The sequence below is a fragment of the Venturia canescens genome, chromosome 10 (assembly GCF_019457755.1).
Source record: "Venturia canescens isolate UGA chromosome 10, ASM1945775v1, whole genome shotgun sequence".
NCBI lineage: Eukaryota > Metazoa > Arthropoda > Insecta > Hymenoptera > Ichneumonidae > Venturia > Venturia canescens.
This window is the reverse complement of record NC_057430.1, coordinates 12,100,846-12,119,945: the sequence shown is the minus strand read 5'-3', so window position 1 is coordinate 12,119,945 and position 19,100 is coordinate 12,100,846. Positions and strand designations below refer to the sequence as shown.

Genomic DNA, 19,100 nt, shown 5'->3' with positions numbered 1-19,100 from the left:
AAAAACTGAAAGTGGTTAAACTCCGTTCTCGAATAAAAATCTGAAGCAAAAACATTGATTCGTAGCGTAAACATAAAAAATCGTATTTTCTATTGAAGTGCGTATTTTTTCTGTTCCATTTTTTGTCCCGTTTCCGTCCGTCTATGTAGTATTAATATTTTGTAACTCTCCCTTTTCCATTTTATTTTTTTTTTTCATTTCAACACGCTCGCTGCCACGCGTATTCAAAATCGAAGAAAAATCTCATTCGCGCTCGTGATTCTCTTTTGTTAATTGTAATTAATTATAAATATAATTCCTTTCATAACTACAGTGTATGATACAGTGAGAATTTTTTCGTTTCCTTCGACTCATTTCATTTTTCTTTAGCGTGTGTTGATGTTTTTTTCATTCAATTTTCGTGTATTTTAGTTTTTTTCAAGTCTGTCGAAGATATTTCTGATTCTCCGAGAAACTCGAATCGCTCGCACCCACATACTCGTATGTTCTTTCAAGTTTATTTCTTTCTTCGCATTTTGAATAATCCGTTCATTCAAAAAAAAGGATTGAAAATATGGCGAAATCACGAAGAAAAATCAAACGGAGTTTCGAAAATTCTGTCAAAGATTGAGATTTTTTATTCGGCGATTCAGTAAATAAACTATCAAAAAAGCATCGAACTCGCAGAAAAAAATGCTAAGCTAAAGCAGTAAATGCAGCGTAAATAATTTGTCTTAAATTTTTCACATGATTTGCAATAGACATATTTTTATCGTTATTTTTTTTATGTCCGATGACAGAAAAACGCGGAAAAGTTTGTAATAGGCGAAAAAAAAAGTATAAATAAAATACATGATTCAGAGGGTGCGTTTCGTTGTTTTTTTTCTTTGATTTCCTCAACATCGATACTTTTTTCGTAAAGTGCGATTTACGATTCGAGCTTCGAGGAGAAAACAGCAAGAAGTACCTAAGAATTCTCTTAAAATACGATTTCTTAGATTTTTCTCATTTTTAAATCGTGCCTAATGGCCATCCCAACCGAGATTTTAGAACTTTCGTTCTCTTATTATTTTTCTCTCGCCTCTTTTACATTCCTCTTTTAAGCCTCGGTTCAGGATATTGCCGTAAGGTCAGATCACATGTCGTCCAAGTAGATCTTGAGACCTAGTTCGGTTCTTCTCCGAGGGTAACCCAGCGATGCTTCTACAATTTTTGATTTTCGTACATAATGACGATCCAATATGACCTTCTGGTTGCTGATGTCGCTCAACACTGTGCTAGTATCTCTGTAATTATAAAATCGGAAAGAAATAAAATGAAAGAAAACGAACACACTGAAATACATCACGAATACGCTTCGTTGTCATGCTTTCGGCAAAATATTGGTATCTAGAAATATTTCAATTTAAATGGTATCCCAAAAATCTTTTTGATCATCACGATTCATAGTAATATTTTTGGAAGATTCTACTAAAATCAGATTTTTTGGATTCTCAACTCTTCTTATGCTCGGAAGTACGGAACATTTCTGTGAAGGTATATTTTTTCACTTTTTTCATTAACGCCATTATGAAATATTGAAATAAAAACGATCGAATTGCAAAATTACCTGTAATATATGATGCTGCCATCTTCAATACGGAAAGCTCGGGAACATTTCTCGATTTCTGTCCCATGGCTGTGCCAGTATTGATGCTGGTCCATCATCAATACGTCGTTTGGTAACGAGCCTTTACAGCTTGCTATTGTTAGATGTTCGTCAGGAATACCGGATATTTGTGAAATCTAAGCAAAATCGTACAAGGAAATATTAGAACAGTGGAATTTGTTATTGAAATAAAATCAGTGCAAATTGCTGCAACTAAACCTTAATGAATCGCCAGATTTTTTCAATTATTTTTATACTCGATGAGGTTTTTTAACTATTGAAAAAGAAAGAAATAACTACAAGTGGAATTTCGGTACTTACCTTTTCGCGAACTTCGGTGACGGACTTGTCACTAAGAACTATCTCCTGTAAAGGTCCCGCTTTTTCCTCGAGACTGGACAATCGCCTGGCAAATATGATAACGTCGGTTGGACTGGTGACGGTTTCTTCACCGGGTAATTCTTGAATGATAATTTCGTGAGGCCAATAGGATCGGATATCTTTCATTTTTTGATCATCCATAAAGACATTCGCGGCTACTTTGTGATATTTTCGCCTCAACCTGCACCTCTCATATGGTATTTCGATTTTGAATCTCCTACTGATATCTGCCAGAATGTCTTTTTTCGTTTGCGCAACCGTCGCCTCTTTCCAAACAATCGCGTCGCACAAAAATCTAAAAGGCTGAAAAAGCGATTTTTTTGTCATTCAACAAATCGACATGAGCATGATGTCACTGAAGTTTCCAACGTTGGACTTGAACGAAATTGCAAAAAAAAAATGTTCGATTCATCTCTTTATTATTTCACGAATCACTTCGCGAGGTGAAAAAAGGAAGACGTGCCGAGTTTGGTCGAAGAATTCGTTCCGGAACACCTCCATTTCGGGGGTTGAAATTTTTCAAAAATCGCAAAAATCGAAAAAATGACCTCCCACGATGGGTTCGAAACATGTTTCATGCGATTCTGAGTCAAATGAGACAAAAGTGTAATGACCAAAAAAAAAAAATTTTCGAAGGCAATAGACCATGAAAAAATTCCAAGATTCAAAAATTTCGAAATTTTTCGAAAATCGCAGAAATCGAAAAAATGACTTCCCACGATGGGTTCGAAACATGTTTCATGCGATTCTGAGTCAAATGAGACAAAAGTGTAATGACCAAAAAAAAAAAATTTTCGAAGGCAATAGACCATGAAAAAATTCCAAGATTCAAAAATTTCGAAATTTTTCGAAAATCGCAGAAATCGAAAAAATGACCTCCCACGATGGATTCGAAACATGTTTCATGCGATTCTGAGTCGAATGAGACAAAGTTGTAATGACCGAAAAAAAAAAAAAAATTTCGAAGGCAATAGACTTAGAAAAAATTCCAAGATTCGAAAATTTCGAAATTTTTCGAAATATTTTTTTTTCTTAATGTTCATTCGGAATTTTGAGTTAATATTCTGTAAGAGCATAAAATTCTACGTCGATATACCTGAAAACAAAATTTTCCTAACGGCTATAACACAAATAATAATCGCGTTGAAAGTTTGGTAAAAAAAACGGGACGCTCGGGCGTTAATGAGTTAAAAAACACCCACGGAATACAATGTTCCGGAGCGAATTTTCCGATCAATCGTGGCAAGTCCCTCTGTTTCTGCTTCGAGAAGCAAATCGTGAATAAAAAAAAATAAGAATGATCTTTTATCTCAAAATTCGGCTTCGGGGTGGCTTTGTCGACAATTGTACCCTTATGACGGGGGTATTCCAGAACGAATTTTTCGACCAAACTTGGCACGTCTTTTTTTCGACCTCACGAAGTGATTCGTGGAATAAAAAAGAGGTGAATCGAATTTTTTTTTTTTTTTTCAATTTCGTTGAAGTCCAACGTTGGAAACTTCAGCGACATATAAGCATGTGTAAAAAACGAAATAATTGAAATGGCTTTGAGAAACTTGAGGAAAAAAGCAGAACAAAGCGAGTTAACTTAGAAGAAAAAAATTCAATATTTGCAAAACCAAATAAAAATTATGAGTCAATACTATTTTTGATGTTGAACAAGTGTTTCGAATAAGTTGCAATCACAATTTTTATCATAGAAAAATATAAAATACATTCCCAAGAGAAAAGAATTGAGTTTTGAGTGTTTGCTTGTTTAATTATTAAAAATTATTGATAAATGAAAAATCTTACTTCCGTTTCTGACTCGATATCCAACTGATAAAGGGAAACTTTGAATTCTCCGTAACGTAGATTGCCTCCAAGTTTCAGACAAACCGTAGTACCGTCGTCGAAACACGAATCGAGCTGTAATTGCTGACTCTCGACTTCCGTGTGTGGTCGACACATTGCTCTAAAATATTTCGCAGGAACGCCAACGTATGGTTCTAACAATTTTTTGAACGTGTTCAAATCGATTCGTTTGTCGTAGAGAACTCTGAGAACTACAAAATAATAACAATTGTTAAAAAAAAGAAGAAAAATTAAATGATTGATTATGTCAAGCTTCTTACGTTACTAACGTGAATCTTTATGATCAAGCAATGTTCGTTTTCATAGAATTAAACTGAATTCATCAAGTTCTTATAAATTTATATATAGATTATTATGGATAAAAGGAAAACGATCTGGAATAGGCTGACAAAGAGTATTTTGGTTCAGATCGAAACGAATGTAGTAAATTTGAAAAAATAAACGGAAATTCAAAGTTAGAACTATTATACTCACGTTTATCAGGCTCGTGCTCATCACGCGTGACCTTGAAAATATATTCACTTGGGTTTTTGACCTGATTGCTGTCCTGATTCGACGTTTGATTGGGAAGCTCGCGATCAATATTTGCTACTGAAAGGAACAAACGAAATTGATTACTAAACATTCTCTTTTGCGAGCCACTGGTTACGAATCTGAATGGAAAGTTCGAAAATTCGAAATGATCGGAAAGAATCTCTTAGCTTAGATCCTGGAAATGATGGATATTTCATTCCTAAATCACAAATAAAAATTAGGGAAATTTAATAATTTTTGTAGCCTGTTAAAACTTTTTACGAAGGTTAACTGGATAGAAATTACCGAAAAAAACGCTTTTCATCATAAAAGACAGGAATTTCTTTGCATTTCGTCTTTTGCTCAAGCATCGTATTTTTATCATTGATCAATGATGATGTTAATTGTCTGTTCTTTTTTTACTTTCAAATATCTTAGAAACCATTCTAAATATATTTTTTAAAAACAGTATTTTCAGTCAGAAAAGTAATTGAATAGAACAGAACATTAAATGTCTCAACGGGAAGCAAATGACGAAGATAAACTCTAGACAAATGACATTCCTTTGGGTTAGTGAGCGGAAATTCGTTTTGACGAGCAGTGCGGGTGTGTTTAGGTGAAGCGGAAAAAAGAGCAATTTACATGGATAATCGTCGTCCTCGGACGCATCGTCTTCTCCCACAAGTGTGCGATCGCTGTAACTCAAGCTGCTATCTTCGCTGTTGCTTTGTTCCGGCGTGTACCAGTCTTCGGTTTCCGTTTGTTGTACCTGCGGACTGGACGTTCTTTTGTTGCAAGTTGGTGGATGTGGCACCGCTGGTGTTGGTGGAGTTTCCTCTACATCGTTTATTTTAATCGTCGACGTTTCGTTCGTTTCCAGTTTGTCGCCGTTTTTCACTGTTTCAACGATCAACCTTGGAGGACCATTCGTCAAGGGAATCGGCCCTTCGGTTTGTTTACTTTTGTCCAAGCTTGGAATTCCTAAATTTCGTAACTCTTCTACAAAAGAATAAAAGAATAAAAAAAAAAACAAAAATATGTTTTGTACAGTGTAAAACAGACTCCAAAGAAAAAATATTCCGAATTAGTGCGTCACAGCACACAAAAAATGAATTACCTTCGTTCACGTCCGGCAAAGGAACGTTTATCAATATTAAACCAGTAATGAGGGCACGAATGTTCGATAAATCCGTAATTTTTCCAGAACCGAGTGAAGTCTCTACAATGACTTTAGTAGCATTTGCATAACCCTCTTCTTGCAAAGTATTTTCATTAGCACTAACGACCCTTGTCGAAAGTATCCCAGGTTGGAATATGAGATAAATTTCCTTCGGGTCCATGTTCAACGTCACACCCAATTGCTCCTTGTACTCCTGGACTGTTTGGGTCAAGCGAGCTCGGACAACGATCGGACCTTGAATCACTTCGTTTTTCGTGATATCGATGACGTAAACGTACTTTGGGAGACCTGTGAATATTAAATTCAAATTAATATGAAAAAACAATTTCCATTGGCTTGATTATTTTACTTTGCTCGCAGATATAAAAATAGCTCATTCTATGTTTTTTGCTCGATAAAATATTCGAAACGGAAATATTTAAAAAATTGTAAAAAAATAATCATTCTAGGCTTTTAACATTTTTGTTTAACTCAATGATTTTTTTGTTCATACGCATCGAAGGAAAAAAATATGAAATGTGAAAATTGGACTGTACTTACTGTCAGGCGGATAAGACTTGAAAGGTTCATCCTTTTTACGAATTTCCAACAACAAAGTATCCGGCTTGCGACCAACAACCGAGCACAGCATTTCGTCGTCTCGAGCCTCGAAGCTTGAGAGAATGAGACCGGTACTTTCTTGATAAGTGACTAAACGTACTTGATCACGATCGATGATGTCGTCGAGCATCATTGCTCTGTAAGCCTTGTCAATGGCCTCGCTCCAAGTTGACTCGAGACAAAGCAATTTTTTGTTTATGAGAGTTCTCTTTACCGGGTGATGACAGTAAACCTTAATAACGCATCCTTCTTGCACCAACAATCGACGACACAACATTTTACTTTCCTCGGACTCTTGCGTTTTCACTAATAATTCCTGTAAAAATTGGCGTAGCGTGAGATTCAATAACTTTAAATTGATTCCCAGATCTAAGATCGACTCGATATCTGCTAAATTTTCTATTTGCATTTTTGAAATGTTCATCTAATTTCATTTGCAAATATTGATTCCAATTTTTACGGAATCCTTTATAGGAAATTTTTTCTTTAGAATGGAATTTCCGAAAAAATGCTAAAAGCTTTTTTGTACGAAACATTCCGATTTCGTAATCCTTTTTAAGAACCTGAGGTTATAGGTCAACGTGGCCTCTCTCTCATTCCTTGGTCTACAACGAAATATTCAATCAACTAACCTGTAAATGTTCTGGAAAATCCGACACCTGCATCGGTAATGCATTACGAGCCGGATCGATTTGCCTGTACATTAGCATATACGCATTTGAACTGCTGCTGTAAACACCACTGTAATATGCTCTCGTTGGTCCACCGCCATAAGCTTTTTGTATGTCCTCGTAAGTAATCTAAAAAGTAAAAATTAAATCGAATAAAATTGTTGCAGTAAAAGATAGTAAACTGCAAGAAATTTTCAAGTGTTTCCATCTTCTCAAATAGTTAAAAAAAAATCGTTTTTTTCACTACGACTTAGTGTTAAAAACTATTTTCTATTTTTTTCGTATTATTATGGATTATTAATTAGTTTTATATTCAAATACATTTATAACATCACTTAACCCTACACCTCATGTGCCTTTTTTCATACCCTCAACCTCATGACCGGGGTTTGAACGCACCCCACTCTTTTTCTGCTTATAAATCCGGTCCTACGATGCTAAACTGACTTTATCCTACACCATTTTCTTCGTTTTTTTATAACGAAAAGAATGATGTACGATAAAACTAATTTCAATTGAATTTATATATAAAAAAATCCGTCGATAATCAGTCAATAATGTCGCTTGTTAGGACGGGAGCGTAGTTTGAAGTTCGCGTGGGGTGTGCTCACACCCCAGTCATGCGTTCTAGGGTTAAATAACAGCAACAATAAAAAGAAACAAAATTTTCGGAAATGTCGCGAATTTTTTTGTTTTCATCTTCTCAGAATAGTATGGATCACTATCTTCTCAAAATTTATGAAAGATGTGGAAAAGATAATAATAAAAACGTCGAATACGTTCAAATTTATTGTGATTTTGGATAAGTTAAGAAAATGAAAACTAAAATTTTTCTATTTGGATTTATAGTTTCGTAAGAAATTCACGATTGATTTTCGATCACGGAATAATAATTCCAAAATTGATAAAAATATGAATAAAAATAGGATTTTACCGTCGAGACATTTTGATCATTAAAGCAAAGCCACTTTCCGGTTCTGAAATCCTTTATGTAAGCGTAATAATGGCCGCCACTTGCGCTACCGCTGTGAATCATAATGGAGAATAATTCGTAAACGTAAGGCCCTTTTGCCGGAGGTAATTTGTCACGTTTCTTTTCGTTTTCGTGATTGTGAGAATTGCAGCTTGACGTGGAAGGTCCATTGCTCCTCTCGATTCCTTCATCTCCATCGTCGTCGTAATTATCGTTCGATGAATTTTCGTTAACGGCTATACCGTTATTGCAAGGCGGAGAATCGTCCTCGACGCTGTCCGTCGTTGAGCCATTGTCGCTTTTGGCCTTATTTAGGCTCGAATTCTCATCGTTACAACTCGATTCCGTCGATGTTGATGGAATGAAGGAATTCAAATTGAGAATATCGGGGAAAGTGACCCTGCAATTTTGGAAATAGAGGAAAGTCCACAAAAAATTTTTCGAGACAATTTTTCATCAAGTGTGGAAACAAAACGTTTACATCAGTGCACTTTCACACTCACTCATCATTTAGCTTGATACGATGAAAGGTGTTGTAATCAAAATCGAAACGTTTCAGTTGTAGCGTCAAAAAATACGGAAATTTGGCAAACTTCAAGCCTTTGTGGGCATCGCATTTTTTGTTACACGTCTCACAATGATACTGATTCGTACCAGACAGGGTTTCCGGTTGAACAAAGGCGGTGAGTGCTTCTTCCTGAAAAATGAACGGTTTTATGAAAGAAAATAGACTCTTAAAACGATAATTTTCAATGTATTTTTTCGATTGAAAAGTCACTTACAACACTGTTATACGCAACGTTGCTACCGAATGGTCTTACAGGCAGAGGAATATCGAGAAAAGTGTCCTCGCGCTGTTTTTCGGTTCCACATTCGAGACACTTAACGTAATCGATCATTTTGCCTGGAAATGAAAGTTTACGAATAAAACTAAAGTTAAAAAATTCACGAATTGACAAATTTAATAATATTTTGAAGAAAATCAGTATTTTTACCAGTTTCGTTTCTCACCTTCGTAAAGCCGATTAATTAGATCGGCTTGTGCAGTGTTTTTAAATTTCTGTTCAAGTGCATCGAACATGACTCTGCAAAGTTCCTGGATGTCATGCTGCTGCCAAGCTTGCGTCGAGTCCCAACCAAAGCTTTTCGTCAACGGTGTTGTCTCAACGGCATTTTTCGAAGACGTCTAATGGGAGAAAAGAAAGTAAATGTTCAATTAATGACAGTAGAATTTGTAATTTTCTACAGCAACGCATCTCTTCAGATCTTTGTTTTTCAAGTTTTCGTAGAACGCGTTAATTACTCAATGCTATAATTCCAGTGTTTTTAAAAATGATGAAAACAGCACTGACCTGCAGGTTAAGGAACAGTTTTTGTAATTGATAAGGTATGCTTTTAGCCTCGTCCTTATCCGAGTCATTCGTGTATTCCCAATTGTACAAGGCGTTGCGAAATTCTGGCGTCATGTACAGGGCTTGAATGAGACTGTTGAGATAACAAGTCATTGCTTGGTTGACCAAACCGACGTAACCTGTGGGATGAAGAAAAATGGTAGTACTTAGTTGAAGAACCGAGAGCGATGGGACACGTGGAAATTGTGAGAAAATGACTGTCCGGGTTCAAAATTTTCTGTTTTATTTTTTACGTTTCCTCAGAGCGCTAACATTATGGAACGAACATTTTCAACATAAAAGTGAGTATCAATGTTCAAGCTAGAATTTTATTTTTCGTCAAAAAGAAAATGATTTGGAGGTCAAATATCAATCTATGAAAAAATGCACGAAAATTAAACGTGATAATAATTGTTGGAGAAATTAATGAAGCTCGTGTTTCCTTAAATTTCTATGAATTAAAAAATTTCTTACCAGTTTCGTCATGTCGGTTTGGCTCACTTTCTTCGTCGTCCTCTTTCTTGCGGCTGGTGCTCATCAATTTAGGTGCCACTATTCACAAAAGTTATAAAAATACTGAGTTACATCCAATTCTACAGCCACTATCGGATGATTTCATCTTCAAATAAAATAAGCATAAGACAATTTTCTAAAATTTCATAATTTTTTTTAGCTGGATACCTTTAGTTTTAAAACCTGCTTCGGAAAATTGTTTGTCTATAATTTTTACGCAATTATTTATTCATTTTTTTTCTCAAAGACAAACGAACGAGATCAGCTCATTTTGATGGATTTTTTAATTATTTAAAACCTCACGCTTTGCGCTTTCCTTAAATTTCTATGAACTCAAAAATTTCTTACCAATTTCGTGATATCGGTCTGACTCCCTTTCTTTGTCGGCCCTTTTCAAGCAGCTGGCGTACAGCATATCAATTGCCACTATTCACAAAAGTTATAAAAATACTGAGTTAACATCCAATTCTATAGCCACTATCAGATGATTTCATCTTCAAGTAAAATAAGCATAAGACAATTTTTTAAAATTTCATAATTTTTTTTAGCTGGATACCTTCAGTTTTAAGGTAGGAGTTGCGCGACAATCGATATTAGACGGACTCGTGATTTTTAAATTATATAATTTTTACATGATAAACTTTCATATGGATAAAGGATTTAATAGGTTACCGAAGATTATATCAAAAAATTTACGATCAAAAATAGAAATATAACACGGCATCTTAAGGAAACCCATCCCGTCAACACTATGATTGCAGAATTCATTTCCTTATCGATCAGATATAGTTTATGTTAAAATTGCTCCTCATAGATTATATTATAAAGATTCCAATGTGACCCTAAAAATATAGGGCCATCGACTCATTCGAAGAGAATTTTTTTAAATAATCTCGATGAAAACTCAGAAAATGGCAGGAGATCGACTGCCATGAAGTGGCTCGATATACTTGGCAACGTTAAGAATGTATACATATATATGTATACTTTTCGTGATAGCTGGCGAGTTTGGAGGCTAGGATATCTTTCGACTGTCAGGTGAGAAGAGAACCGATATGTATATGTATTTATTGAAAAACCGAGTCACATAAGCAATCATAAGATATTTCGAATCATAAATGATTAAATATGATCTTGTATAAATTTATACGAATACAGTTTAAATTGCCCTAAAATTTATTCAATACAGAAAATCTTTCTTATAACCAATTTTATTTCGACGATTAATAAGTAGTCATTTGACCATAGAGTCGGGCGACTCTTACCGCAATTTCTCATTCATTTTTTTTCTCAAAGACAAACGAACGAGATGAGCTCGTTTTGATGAATTTTTGAAACAGTGTTTAGTTTTTTTAATTATTTAAAACCTCACGCTTTGCTAGTGGTAACAAAAATGGCAATTTTCACTTTTTTTTTATATACGTATTTGATTGAATGCTAAAATTCAAAATAGGTCGGAAAAGACTCGTTTCGTTAAATTTTTTTCGCGTGAACTTGTCGAAACATGCGTCTCTAAAATAGTGTAGCGATAATTCGGATGAGAAGAGAGTGTCAAAGTTCACTGCCATACGAAAATGAAAAGTTGAATAAAATTGCTGTTGATTATAAGTTGAGAGTTTACAAACTATGAAAAAAAAAAACGAATTTTGCTTCATTTTCTATGCGTCTTAATGAAAATCTCACCAGTATCCTCATATCGACCTCGCGAACGTCTTCTGCAATATATTTCCCTAGAGAATCTTTTTCCCGTTTCATAACCTACGATTTTCAAAAATTATAAAAACACTTTGTTAGCATCGTTCTTTCCGGTCATTTCTGAGTGATTTTATCTTCGTCAAAAACGATGATTAAACGAAACGAAATTTCGGATTTTATAACTTACCAGTATCCCCGGAAGTCGGACTCCGCTGGCTTTCATCGTCTGATGATTTACTGTCGAGCGCATCTTCTTCGTTCGAGGGATTGAATTCCGGAGAAAAAACTGTGATCAATACATTAATGAATGTTAGTTTAGCTGTCTCTCTTCATTTTAAGGTCTAAAAGACGAAGAGTCAAGAAAAATTGAACAATGTGCTGCATGCTTTTACTAAATGTCAATTTTTAGTAATAATCGGCTGAATCATAATCCGGGCAGTGAACATATTTTTTCCCGACACTCTGTGGCATTTGGAAGGGTCACATATCTCCAGAATTTAAGGAAACAAAGATTTTTTCCCACTCGCCTTTTCGCAGGCTTTCAAAACAGAAAAAGTCAATTGCTTAATTCTCCGAAGTTCAAAAATCGATTTCGTCACGATGACGAAACCTCGTTCCAAGAATTTCTTTCATTTTTACAAATTCGTTCGTTCCTGAACTCGTGGGTAATTAAACTTTCTTTTCCCTACCATCAATGACCCTGAACGATCAGCCGACAAGATTTCATTATTATCCGTACTCTTTTTTCAGTGCTCGACGCACGTGTAACTCTTGAATGATAAAAAAATAATGTGAAATCTAAAAATTATTACTAATTTCTGGTTTGTATACGAAGGGAAGTGAAGATTTCGTGTCGCTGTGCTGTTCCGGAGGCGCTGGGTCTTCTGTTTCGACTTCATCGGTCGGAGATTTCGAGGTCGAGTCGATGAGCAGCATGGCTTTGGATGACTTCAAATCGACACCGATTTCATTCAACTTCCTTGAGTCTTTCTCGTTCAGCTCGATCTGTATTCAGTAAAAATATAAATCAAAGAAATAAGAAGTAATGAAGCTTTATGAAAGCGAATACAAAATACGAAAAATCCCGTTTCTTTTATCTCTCTCCCTTTCCCTCGAAGTCATAGGCACATGAGAATTTTTCATTCGAATTTCTAACACGCAAAATATACTCAAAGAATTTTTCGAGGCTATTTTGCTAGGGAGCTGCTTCCTTGGAAAGTTCTTTCAATTTTTTTTTATTACGCTTGTTCTTTTTTGTTTATTTTTCTAAAGTGTATTTGATTTTCACCCGAAAAAAGGATTTTGCTCCCATTCCGGATTGTAAGATAAGGCTGTAAGTTCCAGGTTCGTATTTGCACCACAACGAGACGTAACGAAAAAGATCCATGAGCCTTGCAGACATCAGCACGAGTTGCTCTTGTGTAAAACCTCTGCTTTGGTCCAATATATTAAGCAAAACGCACGACCTGTCGTCGTCCACATCCGACATTGTCTGCAATTTTAACGAACACAAAACCCAAAAAAAAAAAACATGCATCAACACCCATTGCCGAGCACGGTACTCTTAATTATTAAAACGAAGAAAATTTAAAAATGTAAGCTCGATAACGACTGTCAAATTACGTGCAATTTTTTCTTCATTTCTCATGCAGTTTTTCAGAATTCCGTTCAAGAGCGATTCGCACATTCTTTACAAATGAATATTCCAATTTGTACATTTGATAAATTGCAATTGGACAAGAATCTAGAAAGATGGGTAACTCAAAATTCTATTGACGTTGATTTTTTCATTGATGATACTTCTAAAAAACTATCAAACCATTGTTTCAACTCGGTTCTCTTTGACATATGATCAAGCGATATTTTTTCATAACAAAAAAGAAGTTTGAAGATTTTTCGAGATGGAAAAATTTTACTTGATTATCCTTGTCCATGAACATTGTCAGAGCGTTTTCAAAGTTTACTGAAACATTAAACTTTTTTGGTGAAAGATTCGTTACTATATTGAACATCGTATTGAAAAATGGAAAAAATCAATTCAAAAAGTACTCTGAGCTTTCTGAACAATTTACAATGGGATTTTATTCGACAAAAAATGAATCATTTGTTCATTCATTGAAAAATCATTTTTGGAAACATTTTGTTGATAATTATAAAATAATGTAACAACTCCATGCATTCATAACATCTTTGGGAGATCTAAATTTTTTTTTTGGATTCCAAATAAAATTGTGCGAATGGTCAAAAAAGTTTGAAATTCGAAAATTGTCGTTTTGTCTTTCGAAGAATTGAGAATGAAAATTTGTAGAAAAATTGTGTTTTTGACGTGATCCAATCCGTTCCGTCACATTTTTGAAAATAGGCATCGATAGAGCGACATCGCAGCGCAGTGATTGAAATTTTTACAGAGAAAAGAATGATAAAAATGAGGAGAGGAAAAAAACGTGAAAGCGACAATGGTTTAAGTGCCAAAAATAATTTTCGCACCAGTTCATCGCTCTGCGACGGCGAAGGCGGCCATTCAGTAATGAGCAATTTGTAATCCGTTTCCGTAGTGAAATCCACTCCTAAGTCGGCTATCGTTAGATCATTCCTCACATCCATCAAATTCGTCTGGAGTTGAAGACGAATCCCCCAAAGAAATAGAGAGAGAGAACAAACAAAAAAAAAGCAAAAACCACACGAGCATTCTTTTAGTCGAGAGTCAAATACAGCAGCCGAAAGCTGCAATTGTCATTTTTTTGGCTAACTACAATCGATCAACGATCAATTGTCATCTAAATTTTTGAGGGGTCCGAAGTTTTGGAAATATTTTTGTCCTTATCATTCGTCATTACAGCAATAATTTTTCGTCCGCTTGTAAATATGTGGAAAAATCCACAAGGGAAAATGTAATTCAATTAAGATATCGTTTTCGTGCCAATTTGACGAAGAATCAAAATGCAACAATTATTTTTTTTAACAATTGTTTCTAAGAATTTTCGACCTATCGTTGCACCATGAACTGATCAACAAAATTATTCTATTTTTTCTATCACATAATAAACCAATTGGTTGGTAGATTATTTCGATAGTAAAAATAAACGGATTTAGTTTTTTTCTATAGGAATGATCGAAAGTGAAACTCTTTTGTTTGCTTTTTCCCAATAATATTAGAAAAAATTACAAAAAAGAAGACTATCATGATCGAGAGATTTGAAAAGAATCCAAAATTTTATTTCACTCTCCACAGATTGCAAAGTTCCCATTAATTCCATTAGAAACTGGCCAGTACTTGAGCTTTGCATTTTTTTTCTACTGGTTGTTCTTCTTTTATTAGTGGTTACGAAAAGGAACTCAACCAACTTTATCTTAAACAAATGTTTTTACGCATAGAATCAAAAAACCAGATTGAATTGATCATTTGATCATTTTTAGAATACATGTAAATGTAAAAACATTTCGAAACAACGTTTTGACTCGTGGTTGGTTACTCTTTTCTTGATTTAAAAAAAAAACTTATTAGAAGACTTATTAAGATTAGAAAAAACGAATTTCTTCTACAGCTTTTGCTAGACAAATTTGTCGAGATAAAAATTTCTCAAAAAAAAAATAAATTAGCCCTTCCCATAAACTCACAATGGAAAAAAAAACAAAAATTTTGTTCCAAAACACGATTTTTTTCCAAAATTCCGGACACAAAATAATCTTTCGGCTCGTAAATGCTCGGTCAGAACCTTGTTCCTTCCCCATTTAAGTAACAATCCAAATGTTCCGACCGAATGCCGAAACCTGGTGGAAACGAGTTGCACGAGATCCGCAACACGAAGGTCTTGCGGTATCGCGACTGGTGTCGGTGGTTCATCGCCGCCACAGGCGAGATCCCATATTTCGATAATTATCCCATCAGCGGCCATCCCCACCACCATTTCTCTGCAATTACAGAATACCAAAAAATGCACACTAAAAGAATTATAATTGTCAAATTTTCGTCTTTATCCACACGAGCTAAGGTTGGATACGAATTTTCAAACATTCGTTTCAGCTGAATTATCAATTTTCATGTGGATAAAACTCAAATTTGTCCAGCAAAAAAAATTGAAAAATTTTTGAACCTTACAGATTCTCGAAAATCTCGAACAATTTCAAGGATTTCAATGGCAGTTTTCATTGCCACATCAATTAAAATTAAAGCAAGATTTCAAAATATTTACCATTTCATTCCTTTTACATTTATTCCAAATGAAAATTCAATTTAAAGGAAAAATTCACGATTCACATAAACTTCTACGAATGGCTAAAAACGACAATTTTACCATTCCGGTGTTTCACGAAAAATTTCCCCCTGAGGAAAAGGCTTAACGCAATAATTCTTTCGATGCACGAAAAGGGAATAAACAGCACGAAATCTAACCGATATTTCGACGTTTTAAACTTGGGATACGAAAACAAAAAAAAACAAAAACAACGCTATAGGAGTCTATTTTTTAGCGACTATTTTTTTCCCTCAATTCTATTTGTGAAGCGTTAGTAGCAGTGAATAGCTGCGAAAATGTTCATGCCAAACAGTCGATATTTATAATTGTGGCGATTCACCGTCACAAAATCCATGCAGGATGAAAAAAAAGCCGAAAACGAAAACGATACAGGGAAGCTTTGATTTTTAATAAAATCACGGAAATCTCGGAGCACGATAAACCAAATACGTTTTCGTGTCTCTAATTCCCACAAACTTTAAATGATGAAACGACGAATATCTTGAGGAAGGAAACTTCTTAAACGCGTGAGCTTTCTTAGCGATATGAAAAACCCTGAGAGAATGTTCGACGGGGGCACAAAATGGATGAAAAGAGCCATGTTTACCCAGTGTTTTAATCCACACCTGTTTATTCACGTTTGAGCAAAACTCGAGTCGATTTAACTGAGAAACTTGATCAAGCTCCGGCCGAATCCCGAGCGGACATTGTAGTCGAAAAGAATACGAAATGCAGGAAAGAGATGATAAAATAAAGAGAAAAATATGGAAAGGTAAAAGTTTAATAGTGGATTCTTAAATCGTGATTTGGCAAATTGCCATCCTCGGAGTTAGAAAATGAGTGAGATCCACGGGAACGTTTTGTGGCCGATGGCCCGCACTCTCTCTCTCTTTGCACGGCACTACACGACTATTGGGAGACGCGTAGTCGCGCTCGCTTAATTCTATATTTAGATGATCTAAACCAAGACTCGGAAAATGGCTGTTCCCCTCTCTCTCGCTCGCTCGCTCTCTCTCTCTCATTTTCTCTTTCCCCCTTTCTCATTCTCTCTTCTTTTCACTCTCCATTTTGAGGGAGAACTCTTCCTCCTCCCACCTTTCTTTTTCCCCAAAAACTTTGGCTGACCCCTGGAACCAGACTTCCAATCCTAAACCCGGATATTCCGTTGTTTCTTCCTTCTTTTTCCACCAAAATATGAACAGACGCTTAAGAATAAACCTGATGAAAATCAAATTTCCATTACCAAGTTTTTTTTACTTTTTACTATCGTTTTTCACTTTCTATGTTACCTTTCAGTTCTTCGCTCAGCTCACAGTTTCTTGTCATACACTTGTTCAAGCTTTCAAATTCTCATGTTATTGCCCATTCACTGATTTAACCCCTTCCCGACCGAGCGGTGCATTCCGTATTCTTTCATTTTTTCTGTGACTGCTCCAAGTCTTCTTGTCCCAGAGCTCTGAATCCAATTCACATATCGACTGGAAAAGGATGACAAAAAAAATATCTAATAGCTCGATTCCTCGTGGTTATAACACTTCTTCAACAAACTTAGCTCTGACAAGCTTTCCTGAATGAAAAGAGGACAAAATTCTTGGGAGTTCATCAACTGTAGTATAGATTTTATCTTAACTATTTTTCCATTCTTTTTTTCATATACTTCTTGTTAGAGGGAGCCTGAGAGAGAGAGGAGAAAGAGCGAGAGAGTGAAAGGAATCTTGAAAAACATCTTTTGGAAAATTTTTTTGTTGCAACTCAGATTAAAAAATCAATTTAATTTGCCATGAAACTTTTCCATCACCCTATACAGTAGGTTCTGGAAATCTATTCATTTTTTTGAGGCAAATGGCAATTTTGAATTTATAGTTTTCGTGTCTATGACAATTTAAAAGCATTTTTCTGCTTCTTTAACTTTTTCCAGAATCTTGATTTTCCCAACGAATATGTACTTATTCTTTGTAAAACTAAGCAAATGCCTAAATTTTACCATTTTTACGTACCTTGCAGTATGTTTTCCAAAGTTCCTCCAATGTGTAAACTTTGTGATGACAATTTTTGGAGAACTTTCTGGGCAAGGGTTTTTTATGGTTCACAAGATTCTAGTGCTCAGCAGCATTGATACTGTTTTTTTTAACGCTCCTGCCAACTGGTCACAATTTACATCGGTATTCACTTTCAGGGAGCATTGGCATCTGTAACAAGATTTTTATATACCTCAAAATAGAAATAATTCCTGTGCTCGAAAGGTAATTTTAGTTTATTACTGAGCATTTTGAAAGTAAACACGATTAATAAACGAAAATAATACAAGATTAATCAAATTATTGAGTATATTTCACACTTTGAAATATTTGAATCAATAATAATGGAAGCAGCCATTCATTTTTCTTGAACTTAATCTATTCTGTCATGTCAACACAGGCACCTCTATTGAATATGATTTTTTGAGTAATAATGAGCTTAGCATTGCTTTGAATAAATCGAAATGTCACGATGTCCTAGAGGTTGATTAAAAAAAATTGAGGACCTATAGGGACTGAAATGATAAGTTGAGACTTTAAATTTTTTTGTAGATTTCAATGGAAGGGTGATGAATTAATCCACTTGTGTTGTTTCGCTGTTTATATTCACATATTCAGAAGAAACGAGAGAACAAAGATTTTCGTTGGGTACGATTAATCCGAAAGTTCGAAGTTCCAAAAGCGTTAGAAATTTCGGTAAGAGTAAATTTTGATTTGCGAGAAAATAATTTTGCAATGTCTCGTTAACGAAAATACTTGCGATGTTATATTTTTTAATTTCGATGATATTTGTAACATCCACAAAAACTTTCACGTTCGTCTTAACTTTTAGTTACGAAGTTAAACGCTCAACAAGCGCTCGACGTATTTTAACAAACCGTTTTATTCTCACGATTCAAGAAACAATCGTTATACCGATATTATTTCTTCTCGAATAACTCTTTCAGACGATTATCGATTTTTTATAGAAACAAACAAAAATTACGCCGATTTAGGTTTGGTTCAATCTCTTACCGAAATAATCATTGACACATGTGTAACAATCACTTTACGCCATATTTTATTTTCAGCCCCCGTTTATAAGCAGCGTATCTCGACGGCCAGTGTCGTATTGACCGAAGCGCCGTCAATCACGCTGCGGCAGAACACGAAAATCAATCATATTCTTCTACTCCTCTCATAGGGATTTTTTGTTTGGCGGGAAGAAAAAAATAACGAATACCAGCACAATTATTGTTTTATTAAATGCACATTCAATAAAATCCATTGTAAAATGGAATGGATGATTTTTCATCAAAATGAAAAAATTCGATTTGATTGGTTTCTTTCAATCATGTTTTTTATATTTGTATACTTGAAGGTATTGACATAATATTTTATGAAAAATTGATTGAAAGCAAATGATTTCAGCGAGAATAATTATGAGAGCGAAAACTTGTGAGTTATTTT

The 19,100-nt window shown here is 34.9% G+C and overlaps 1 protein-coding gene across 7 annotated transcripts; it reads right to left on the bottom strand.

The window, feature by feature from the left end:
• Positions 1-364: 364 nt before the first annotated feature.
• On the bottom strand, positions 365-18,749 carry LOC122416885 (ubiquitin specific protease 47). 7 transcript variants are annotated; one of them, XM_043429993.1, is made up of 26 exons: positions 18,666-18,749; positions 17,631-17,822; positions 16,923-17,111; positions 16,729-16,851; positions 15,115-15,310; positions 13,886-14,011; positions 12,687-12,890; positions 12,211-12,403; positions 11,586-11,684; positions 11,387-11,461; positions 10,052-10,129; positions 9,665-9,742; positions 9,152-9,330; positions 8,811-8,985; positions 8,582-8,703; positions 8,303-8,496; positions 7,761-8,199; positions 6,788-6,955; positions 6,096-6,471; positions 5,493-5,843; positions 5,018-5,374; positions 4,337-4,453; positions 3,803-4,053; positions 1,949-2,311; positions 1,589-1,764; positions 365-1,265 (listed from the first exon to the last, which is right to left on the bottom strand). In XM_043429993.1, exons 5-26 carry the CDS (start codon positions 15,304-15,306, stop codon positions 1,115-1,117), a joined length of 4,464 nt encoding a protein of 1,487 aa, XP_043285928.1. In that variant the 5' UTR covers positions 15,307-15,310; positions 16,729-16,851; positions 16,923-17,111; positions 17,631-17,822; positions 18,666-18,749; the 3' UTR covers positions 365-1,114. The 7 variants fall into 7 exon arrangements, with proteins under 7 accessions (XP_043285928.1, XP_043285927.1, XP_043285926.1 ...); XM_043429992.1 differs by lacking the exon at positions 16,729-16,851; XM_043429991.1 differs by lacking the exons at positions 16,729-16,851; positions 16,923-17,111.
• Between the last annotated feature and the right edge of the window lie 351 nt (positions 18,750-19,100).